The sequence below is a fragment of the Odocoileus virginianus genome, chromosome 5, assembly GCF_023699985.2.
Source record: "Odocoileus virginianus isolate 20LAN1187 ecotype Illinois chromosome 5, Ovbor_1.2, whole genome shotgun sequence".
In the NCBI taxonomy this organism is placed as follows: Eukaryota; Metazoa; Chordata; class Mammalia; order Artiodactyla; family Cervidae; genus Odocoileus; species Odocoileus virginianus.
This window is the reverse complement of record NC_069678.1, coordinates 89,559,314-89,571,007: the sequence shown is the minus strand read 5'-3', so window position 1 is coordinate 89,571,007 and position 11,694 is coordinate 89,559,314. Positions and strand designations below refer to the sequence as shown.

Here is an 11,694-nt window from a genome sequence, read left to right as displayed (position 1 = left end):
AAGGCCAATCAACAGGCCGCTTGTTGGAAGGCACCCGGGGGCGGGCGCGTACTGGGCGAGGCGGCGAAGACCTACGGGGTTGATTGGACAGAGCCCCGCGGGCCTTCGGCCCTGAGCGCCGGTTTTGAATTTCTTTAGACCCGGAGGGTGGGCGACGATCGGCTGGGTGACCACTCTCTCCCCTCCAGGGCGGAGTGCTCACGTGCCGTTAAAGGAGGAAAAAGAAAGTGTTTGTCGCTCAGTCCTGGCGGACTCTTTGTGACCCCATGGACCGTAGTCCGCTAGGCTCCTCTGTCCATAGAATTCTCCAGGCAAGAATACTGGAGTGAGTAGCCAGTCCCTTCTCCAGGGAATCTTCCCACCCAACGATCGAACTCAGGTCTCCTGCATTGCAGGCAGATTCTTTACCGTCTGAGCCACAAAACCCAAGCCGAGCTCTTTTAGAGCAGACTCAATACTTTGGCCACCTCATGCAGAGTTGACTCATCGGAAAAGACCCTGATGCTGGGAGGGATCGGGGGCAGGAGAAGGGGACGACAGAGGATGAGATGGCTGGATGGCATCACCGACTCGATGGACATGAGTCTGAGTAAACTCCGGGAGTTGGTGATGGATAGGGAGGCCTGGCGTGGGTCGCAAAGAGTCGGACACAACTGAGTGACTGAACTGAACTGGGCAGACAAGTTTTTTTTTTTTTTTTTTAAGTAATTTTTAATATGATCATATTAGCTTCAAAATTATTTATATCATGTAATTTTACGAAGAAAAGCCAAAACAGAACTTTCAAATTAAATCAGATTTTCCATTCTAATAGACTTTCTCAGTAAGTTCAAAGGAATCGGCAGATTCCTGAGCCTGACAAATATGAAAATCATTTGATTCAATTTGGTTAGAGGTCAATTCCTTTATACTTTCGTAGGTGGTGGTTTGGTGGTTTAGTCGCTAAGTCATGTCTGACTCCTGTGACCCCATAGACTGTATCCCACCAGGCTTCTCTGTCCATGGGGTTCTTCAGGCAAGAATACTGGAGTGGGTTGACATTTCCTTCTCCAGGCAGACCTGGGTTTGAATCCCTGCTCTGCAGTTTCCTGCAGTTGGGGCAGTTGTTTTGAACCTAGGCTTCCTCATTCTGGAAAATGGAGGGGACAGCCATCTCCCCAGTGTTGCAGAGCGGAATCACTGAGATCATGCAAAATGCCAGGAAAGCCCTCAGCAAAATGGTAACTTTCAGGTGGGGGAAGTACCAGAGGTCCTTGAATTATTTGCATTTCCTCCCTAAAAAGCGCTTGGAGTGAAGCCCAACAGAAGGTTTCATGCACCGGGAAGCAAACCAGGCCTGTTGAGGATGAGTGCTGGGCTTTCCGAAGCTCCTGCACAGTTAAGCAGGCCTACCACCCACTTCTCTGTTTTGAGGGCAGTAACCACATTCTTCACCTTCATCAGAAGCTTCAGGATCACCTTCTCATCATCTGCTGTTTTTACATTTTTGCTTTGATGAGCAACTGTTTCTGTAAATTTCAGTAATTCTAAAACCTACTAATCATTTTCCCCTCCAGCCACTCAGACTTGAACCTGAGCCTTGGTTTCCAGTTTCCTCCCCCTGGGTCTTATTATCATTCACCAATTCTGCTTTTCCCACCAAAATCTTTCTCACATTTCTTTCTTTTTGTCTGCATTACTGTGTTTCTTCATATAACTGCTCTTTTCTCACTTCCATGGGCCTGGCTGCTAGGCTAAATTTCAGAAGACACCCATCAGGCTTTCCGTATGACATCCCTTCAGTGGCTCTCCACTGTTTGGCAGATCACAGGTGAAATGCCTTTGTGAGGCGTTCAAGCCTGTCCGCTCTGGCTCTAACTGCCTTTCCAGAGACCTCTTCTGCACTCCCTTAATACTTCACAATCCACTTGAACTCAAACTCATTAGCGTCGTCTTGTCTTTGGAGCATCACCTCCTCTTACTGATAACCACACCCACCACTGGAAAGTCTGCCTTTAACATATAAGCTCAAGTCTTTCCCACACCTTCTGGAGTCCACTTTCCTTCCTTTCAAAGCCCAGGTTTTAAAAGAATAGTTTACCCTCATAACCTCAATTTCCCCCATCATCATCACCCACTTCATTGCCATTGGATTCAGCTCTCTCCACTCCACTGAAACTGCTTCATCAAGAAGACTTTTTGGTGCTTAACCGACATCTCGGCAGATACTATACAGTGATTGAAAGCTAGCAGCCCAGGGCTTTGATTTGATCTTGGCTGGTCTGTGCACTGTCTTAAAAGGGACTATAACTAGGATGAGACTGTAATAAGCAGCTTAGCATCATTATCTTACTCTTGGCCTTCATGCATTATGCTATCTGCCTGGTTGCTAAAATCATTTGAGTTTGTTGCAGTGGAGTTTCCTCCCAGAGCTTCTCAGACCACTTTTTCCCCTAGGCACTGTGATATTATGAACAGAACATGGGCTTTGGAGTCAAGACAGATGTGGGTTTGAATCCTTGCCTGACTCTAAGCAGCTTTGTGAATCTGGACAAATCGTGAGTCTCAATTCTCTCATGGTTAAAATGAGGATAATTATGCCACTATGGCAGGGGGGTTGGTGGGGGGGAAGTTTGATAAAGGTGGCTTTAAAGATTAGATGAGTTAATGTGACTAATGCAACATTTAAAACAATGCCTTTCCTGTAGGGCCTGTTCCATGAATCTGTGAATGTGTTCCTTTTCTTGCCTTCTCCAGCATAGCATCTCTTAAGTAGCTGTGTCTACTTGAGTCCTGTCCCATAACAGGCGTTCCCTCCTGTTCCTGGAGGTGGTATCTGACCCTCTCCTCTCACTTGATTCCTTGACCCCAGACCCTCTGTTCCACCTTCATGTCACCTTCCCCTTGACCTCAGCTGTTCCTCCTGACTCAGGATATGCCCTCAGAAATCATCCTTCCCATCTGGACACGGTCCCGTTTTCTTCGCTCACATTCCCTCCCTGAGCAATTTCACTCACACCCGTGGCTTCAGTCACCTTAAAGGTAACTCCAAAACCTGTCTCTGGTTTCCAGCTGCTCTTTGGACATCACTATAATGCACCTTCCTTCCTTTCTGGCTTCCTTTCTCACTCAGCATGAAACCTAAAGTCTTTCCCTAGTGTTATGGACTGAATATTTGTTCTTCCCAAATTCAAAGGTTGAAGCCCTAACCCTCAATGTGATGGTATTTGGAGATGGGGGTCTTTAGGTGGTCATGAGAGTGAGGTCATGAGGGTAGAGCCCTCATGAGAGGATTAATGCCCTTATTAGAAGAATAACTTTTCTTTTATGACCAACCTGGATAGCACATTAAAAAGCAGAGACATTACTTTGCCAACTAGTCCGTCTAGTCAAGGCTATGGTTTTTCCAGTAGTCATGCATGGATGTGAGAATTGGACTATAAAGAAAGCTGAGTGCTGAAGAATTGATGCTTTTGAACTGTGGTGTTGGAGAAGACTCTTGAGAGTCCCTTGGACTGCAAGGAGACCCAACAAGTCCATCCTAAAGGAAAGTGAAAGTGAAGTCGCTCAGTCGTGTCTGACTCTTTGCGACCCCATGGAATGTAGCTTACCAGGCTCCTCCGTCCATGGGATTTTCCAGGCAAGAATACTGGAGTGGGTTGCCATTTCCTTCTCCAGGAGATCTTCCCAGACCAGGGACTGAACCCAGGTCTCCTGCATTGTAGACAGATGCTTCACCGTCTGAGTCACCAAGGAAGTCTCTATATCACAGGAAAACTTCTAGTGAGATAACTTGTAAAATCTCTACCCCAACAAAATTAATTCTGTCTAGGAAGCACCCTATTGAAAAAGAGTGGATTAAGTCCTACAGTTTGTAATTGAGTTTTAAAATTTAGTATGTTGCTATATGGAATAAAAAAATGTGATAGAAAGGACTCAGGCCTTATAAATGGCTGGAGAAACTGTCATCTGTATAACTAATTAATTCCATTAGACTTGCAGGGTTGTAGCATGTTTTAAAATATTGATTGGAAAAAAAATAAAATATTGATTGGCTTTAGTTATGAAAAAACAAAGTACTAATGAAGACACAAATTCCTTTGAGCTGGGGATTCATTCATGGACAAGTCCATTTGCCTTCTGTTTTCTCAATCACAATAGTTTGTGTATCACTACCTGGTGGTATATATTCATAGTCATCATACAAGAGGCCTAGGATTGGATACTGTGTCCTGTACTTTCTAGTTGTAATAATTGTCCTTCCACCACTGGAGGGTTGGTTATGAGATGAATATATTTCTTGTCTCAACTTCCTAAAGGAAATCAGTCCTAAATATTCATTGGAAGGACTAATGCTGAAGCTGAAACTCCAATACTTTGGCCACCTGATGCGAAGAACTGACTCCTTTGAAAAGACCCTGAAGCTGGGAAAGATTGAAGACAGGAGGAGAAGGGGACGACAGAGGATGAGATGGTTGGATGGTATCACTGACTCAATGGACGTGAGTTTGAGTAAACTCCGGGAATTAGTGATGGGACAGGGAGGCCTGGTGTGCTGCAGTCAATGGGGTCGCAAAGAGTTGGACACGACTGAGCGACTGAACTGAGAAGGGCAAAAGCAATCTCTTCCTCTCCTTCTCTCTCTCCCCACTTTACTGCCTCCCTCCACTTGTGAGGACATAGTCAGGATGCGGCCATCTATAAGCCAGGAAGAGATTCCTCATCAGAAACCAAATCAGCCTACACCTGGATATTGGAATTGCTAGCCTCCAGAACAGAAAATAAATCTGTTAAGCCACTCAGTTTATGGTACTTTAAAAGAGCAGCCTGAACAGACTAATACACCCCAAAAGCTCCATATTACCTGGTTTCTGCTAATTCCTCTGATCTCATGTCTTCCTACTCTTCTCTTTGCTGACTCAGTTTAGACACACTGTCTTCTTTGGCTTTTTCAAACATACTAAGCATACTCAGGCTTCAAGGCCTTGGCATTTGAATTGGTGTAAATGGGTGGGCTTTGTGGGGAGGGAGTTGTCCGTCACGCCCCAGAACTTATAAGCAATGTTTTGTACCTGTGCAGTTTTAGGGACAGACTTCTATCAGATTCTCAGTCCGAACACCAATACCCCTGCCTCCCCACAATTAATCACTCTGATCTCTCCCCGTCCTGTCCAGCTCTACACTGCTGCTGTTGATCTAGTGGAAACACAGACTTGTTATCATCACTCCTTCCCAGCCAGCACATGAAGCCTCTCATAGCCTAGCTGCAGCCTACCTGTCAAGCTGTGTGTCCAGTTCTGCTGCTGAGTGCAGCACACGCCTGCACACTTCTTTGTCTTTGCACTTGCAATCCCTCCTGCCTGGGATGCCCTCCCTCCCTACTTCCGCCCGGCGAACCTCCACTCATCCTTTAGGCAACTGTTTAGAGGTAGTTCTGACACTGGCCTCCTCACCCAGTAGCCAGTCAGCCTTGCTTCTCTGTGCCACCATGCGCTCAGGCTCACCTCCACTGAACTGCCCCTGGATGACGGGGGGTTGTTTACCTGAGAGTGTGTGAGGTGTGTGATAAGAATGTGTCCTGTGGTGCCGGAGGGCGGGGACTCTGCCTCTGACACCCCCAGGATCCCAGAGCTTCATGAACGAGTGAATTCCTCCTTGTCCCAGGCCACAAGGAGCCCCACCTTCTCTACTGTTATTCTTCAAGGCAGCAAGACATGACTTTATCGACATTTATTGGGTTTCTTTGATTGCCTCTGGTCTGGCTTCAGAAGGGCTCTCTGGGTTCCTCTGGCCTTGTTTCTGGGCCGCTGCAGCTGCAGTTTTTAAGGCCCTTTTTTGCTTCTTCAGCTTTTGAACCTCTTGGTAAACCTGGGGATAAGAGGGGACAGGATAAGCGTTTGTAATACTACGCAAAACTGCACACTTGAAGCAGCTGGGGTGGGAAATGACTCCCTCAGATGGTCACCCCAGCCTTTCTCCATGGGCTTGGTGACCTGGGAGCCACAAGGCCTCAGGCCCAGCTCCATGCCTTGCTCAGACTCAGACAACCTCTCCCTCTGCTCTCTCCAGCACAGTCCTGGAGCGGGACCAACCAAAGCAGCAGTTCTGAATCGTACCCGAATGCACAGAGCCTTCTTGGTTGCCAAGCGTCGGTGGACTTTCCGGTGGTACGGAGGAGGAAAGGTATACTCAATCCCCAGCTCCTTGCATGTCTTCTCAAAGACAGGATAGTTGGTCTTGCGGAGGTTTTTGAGCATTTTTTGCCTCTGGTCAATGCTCATCAGCAGATAGCGCTTGTGGGCTTTGTCCTGTATGAGAATCGGTATTACTTTGAGTATTATGTAAATAAGTGGGTGCCACTTCATAGGAACAAAGCATGGTCATTTTACCATGGCACTGAAACAATCTTAGGCAAATATCAGGGCAACTCTGAGCTAGGCAGTGTTACTCCCATTTTACAGATGGGAAAATAAAGGCTCAAAGATGTTAACTGATTCATTAAAGGTTTCAGAACTGTGCTGGGTCAGGGCCTTGTGTGACGTCAATCTGGAATCCAAGCCTGGAGGTCTGAGTCCACATCTCATGCTCTTTCCTCTACACCCACTCACTCAGCCTCTCCACAGCTCAGCACACTGTCAACTGGGGTGAGAGGAGGGAAGGCCAAGGAAGAGCCCTGCCCGCAGTCAAACACTGCTTCCTCAGTGGGGCTGGTGTTCCATACTCCAACTGTGATCTCATGGAGCAGCTCAACTAGCTTTGGGGAAGAGAGATGCCAGGCATGGAGCCAGACCAGTTTGTGTTAACAAGTGTGTGTTCATTAAAAATACCAGCAGTTGCTTCATTACAGCAGCTCTGTGCCCGAACACCATGCTGAGATCTGGCAGACCGGCTAGGAATGTGGGTCTGGAGCAAGACCACCGAGTTTCAGGTCTCAGCAGAACATTTCCTAGTGGTGTGCCTGCAGGGGTAACTTAATCATGCCCCACCCAGATTATTCTTCCATACTACGGGCTACAAAGAAGAGTATGAGGGTTAAATGAACTGGTGCACACAGAGTATTTAGCAGTTGGCTAAAATGTCAGCAGCTGTGGGGAGACGAGCCTGAGCACTTAGGGGCTCTGGGTCCGGAGAAGCAGCTTGAGAAGCCAGGTGGCCAGAGCAGCAGAGCACCCGCCCCTCAGCTGCAGTGGGAAACACACTTCCTCCCATCGGCTGCCATTATTTCATACAGTCCTTGCGATCTTCTCAGCAGGGACTAATACGGTCCCCATTTGACAGACAGGAGAACTGAGTCTTCGACAGGTAACTTCCCTAGAGTCACACAGCTAGTCAAGTGGTGGTGGCAGAGGTGAGTTTTGAACCCAGGGCAATCTGACCCCACTCATGCACTCAACAGCTACTGAAGGCGCCTGTGTGCCACACACTGCCCTTGCTCTGAAGTTTGTGCTCTTGTTGACCATGGATGACACTCAGCCCACCCTGAAAGGTTCCTTGTCTCCCCTGGAGGCGGGAGGGAAGTGTGTTTCCCTCTGCAGCTGAGGGGCGGGTGCTCTGCTGCTCTGGCTTCTCAAGCTGCTTCTCTGGACCCAGAGCCCCTCAGTGCTCAGGCTCCTCTCCCCACAGCTGCTGACGTTTAGCTCTGAGCGAGGCCCAAGGGTTACCTTTCGATGTTTCTGCATGTGTTCTTCATAACTGCGGATCTTGACAGTCAAGGCAACAACTGAAACCACAAACCACAGCGGATGAGAGACGGGCACAGAGGAAGGAAGGGCCAGACCTCGGTTATGTTTTAAGACCTCAAGGAATAACAATCACCAAAGCTCTTGTACAGCCCTCCACCATTTCCAGAGTAGTCTGAATTTCAAGAGCTCAAAAGACTTTGGAATAGCTTGCCTTTAAGAATGCAAAGTCTGAGGAAAGGAAGTTCCTTAATCTTATGAAGGTCTCATTGCCAAACCCCAAACCCCCAAATCAGCATTCTTAATGGTAAAATTTTAGAGCATTCCTATTAAATTCAGGACTTAGTCTGGAATGCCTGCTATCATGGTTACAGACTGAATACAGCCCCGGAGGTCCTTGCTAAGGCAATAACTGAAGATCCCCAAACTGTCAAGAGTCTCCTCCTTGCCTCTTCCCCCCCAGCTGCCACCCTTATCTGTGTTTTCGCTAATGAGTTTTCAGAATTATCAGCTCCCATTCATCTCTTAGAGCCTCAGAACATCCTTCCTTCGGGTATCCTCTTGTTTGGCTCAAGCCTGTATTGCAGAGATAGGGGAAAAGGCAAAAGCAGAAGATGGCCCCAAGGAGAGGCTGTCACTGCAGAAGGCCCTTCCCGCATGCAGTACACCGAGTCCTGGGAGCACTGCAGAGGGCGCGGTGGGGATGCTGGCCCTGACCACGCGCCCTTTCTCACCACCTTAGCTGCAGAGCAGAGAGAGGAACAAGCTCCTTAGCAACGTCACCTGAGCTCATACAGAGATATGACTACATCACGGAGCTCAGAAAACAGAGTCCAGTGTTCCTTGGTCCTTCCTGTCTCCCTCTTTATCACGCCACATCTAACACCAGTGTATCTGCAGATGAGGGACCTGAATCAAGCACCAGCTAGCAGACTATCCTATACCCCAACTCCCCAAGGGCCCCGCGACCAACTTCGAGCCTCCAGGGAGCTGGTGTCCTTCGGGTTTTCCACGACCTTGCTCATCAACTGCTCTTTCTTGATTTTTAGCATTTCCTTCTGTTGAAGATAGAGAGGGAGAGTCTGTGAGGTCTGCCACCCCCAACTTGCCCTCATGCCTCCAAGTAAGGGCTGCAGTCATAGCAACCAGGCCTCAAGGCTCAGGGACTGACTTCACTTAGCTCATCAGGGTATGGCCTCTGGCCAATCACAGGGCTGTTCACATCTAGGTGAGCCTAAGGCCAATGCCACTGATAGAAGAATGTTGGATCAATGTCCCCAAACCTTGCTCGCTCATGCAGGCATCAGATTTTTATTGAGTACCTACTGTTTGTCAGGTGCTAAGGGTACAACAGGGAACAAGTTGTACCCTTAGTCCTTGCCCTGGAGATATTCAGTCTGGGGTACTGACAAGTGGATACAGCATGACAGTGGGATAAGCACTTTGACTTGAGAAGCATGGACTGGGGGATGTTACCAGGGTAGGAGGGAGTCCCCAGAAGAGGACAGAGAGAGGTCAAAGCTTGGCAAAGGCCACTCACCTTGTTGGCCATTTCCAGAGATAAGAGTCTTCTCACAACATCATCAACCCTGTGGGAAAAAACCGCAGCAATGAGAGACAGGTGTGGAGGGAAAGGGGGAAGGGGAAGCAAGGCTATTTTCATTTTAGTTTGAAAATCAAGAGTGGTTAAAAATTTCTTTTACAACAGGAGTCTCTCTGGGAGTGGGGTGCCATTTCTCAGGAATTAAAAGTCAGCATGGATCTGATTTGCTAGGCTGAGAACATGCAACCATGTGGTAACAGAAAACTGGGGCTGTCAGCTCAAGTGTTCCAGATTCATTTCAGGGAGGGCAAAAAGAAGATTTCCATTTTAGCTGGAATATGGCTCGGTCGGTCTTGAGACACTTCAATTCTACAGTCATTGTTTCTTTCTCATGTCACACTGCACTGTGGGAGGGGCCGGAGAGACTGCCCAGCTCCCACTGCACAGGACAGGGGCTGAGCACAGGGGCCTGGTTTTGGTCTTCTAGCCCTGATTCGCCTTAGGAGCTGTATGGCATTGGGCAGTCTGATAATGCACAAAACGGAGACACTGTGCCTTCCCTCACAGGACAGAGAGATGCAAGATTTCTACAAAGACCTGTGAGGCGTGGTGCCTCCGTGGTATCTCAAGGCAGAGGGTCTTTACCCAGAGCATAAAAACAGCAGGCATGCTCCATCTGGCTTGCCTGCCCAGTCACTCTCACCAGGCCCGGGCTTCTCTGCCCTGTTTCATAGTCAGGCTTCAGACCCCGCAGCCCTCTCCCTGGGAGCCAGCCCCCCCAGGGCTCTCTGCCTCACCCGGGAGATCTCGTCCTGCTTACTTCTCAACCCCAGGGACGTTCTGGTAGTCCTTCAACAGCGTGGAAGGGGGCGGGTCGTCGTCTTGGCTTTGCTGGGCTGTCAAATGCAGGGGTGGGAAACACCCAGCATCAGCTCTCACTGTCCATCCTCCTGGCCTTGGCTCTTCCCATCCCCCCTGTCAGAAGCGTCCAGGGTCGCAAGCAAGGCACTGGCAGCTCCGGGTTCAGCTTCTCCTCTAAACCCTATGGGCATCTGCCTCGGCAGTTCACGCTGGGAGCAGACGGCCTTTCCCAAGACCCTGTTCTGTGCCTGTGCCTCTCACACACCTGTCTGGCTCTACAGTTATCAGATGTCCCGCCAGGATGGGTCCTCCTGTGGACAGACTGAGCTCGCCTCCCTCTGAATACACCCCCACCCATCCCCGCAGCCTGGTTCTGTGGCTCAGCACACAACAGGCACTCTGCAAATACTCGCTGGCTGACTGCATGAATGACTTGAGGGGCTTACTTAAGGAGATGTCCGAAATGTAAACACCAGGCAGAGATCACAAGAAACCCTCAGCCTTGGTGTGTTCTTGCAGGTGAGGGAGAGACAAGGCAGAGATCAACTTGTCCTCTCCACTCTGACCCTGCTCTGCCATTACACTAATAATATTAAGATCTAGTAAGAGAGATCTGAACAGCTATGCAGATTGCCTGGGGATGGGAAAGCAGGCTCTCCACCTCGGAAGGGCGGACACGAAGCGCTGTATTTTAGGTAAGCCTCGGTAGTGTCAGCCCCGTACTGCCTCTCAATGGTTCATTTCCACTCACACCCACTCTAAAAGCTCCTGCTCCCATCCTCCTCTCCCCCTGCCCTTCATGCAGGATCCAGGCCCGTGACTTTCTTGCAAGGTGGGCGTGGGCTTCTTCGCAGGACCTCTGCACCATCACCCCTCCACCCCCGCCTCCGGGAGGCTCTGAGTAGCCACCTCAAGCCTTCCAGGCAATTGAATCTCTCTTCCGCCTCAAGTCGAATCCAGTTCCTACCTGGTTTCTGGGTGGCATATCCGCGGGCGGTCCGGAGGATGAGACCTACGTAAAAAAAGCGGGGCGGGGGGAGGGGGAGGGCTGAGGTCCGTCTCCTTAAACAATCTAGCCGCGATTCTGGTCTGTGGTCGCCGCATTTCTTCGGCACCGGGATGCCCCGTGTCTCTCCCACTTCACCTCACTTCTTCCCCACCCATCATTTTTCTCCTGCCGCTACACCGCCACCCAGTAGCCTCCTTCCCCTCATACCCTCTATCTCCTCCAAATCCTATTTCCCTATTCTCGCTGTTCGGCTTCTCAGCTCACCTCCAGGACTTGAGTGAAGGTCCCGCTGGACGGAGAGAAGCTTGGCGCACTCTCCGCCCGGAAACCCGAGGACTGGGGGATGTGTCACTGCCTGGGTTCGAATCGAACTCAGCGCCCTCCACGCCGCCCTCAGCATGGTGACTTCCGACCCCCAAGGGACCCGCGCCAAGGCCGCGTCGCCTTCGCGGTAGGGACTGGGTTACACGGGCGCCGCCATGTTGGCCCCGGCTCGACCAATCGAGTGCAGTTGCGAGACCGGAGCAGATGAGGACCGAGATGATGGATTGGCAGGTAGGCCTCAGTGATGACGCGAAGTTGGGTCAAGAGGAGAGGTCTGGTTAGCTATAGCGCGAGACTGG

The 11,694-nt window shown here is 49.8% G+C and overlaps 1 protein-coding gene across 1 annotated transcript; it reads right to left on the bottom strand.

Moving 5' to 3' along the window:
- Window positions 1-5,694: 5,694 nt before the first annotated feature.
- Window positions 5,695-11,560, bottom strand: MRPS15 (mitochondrial ribosomal protein S15). The gene is made up of 8 exons (XM_020880230.2): window positions 11,336-11,560; window positions 11,030-11,074; window positions 10,022-10,097; window positions 9,199-9,247; window positions 8,632-8,716; window positions 7,641-7,699; window positions 6,096-6,287; window positions 5,695-5,847 (listed from the first exon to the last, which is right to left on the bottom strand). Exons 1-8 carry the CDS (start codon window positions 11,469-11,471, stop codon window positions 5,710-5,712), a joined length of 780 nt encoding a protein of 259 aa, XP_020735889.1. The 5' UTR covers window positions 11,472-11,560; the 3' UTR covers window positions 5,695-5,709.
- Window positions 11,561-11,694: the final 134 nt, after the last annotated feature.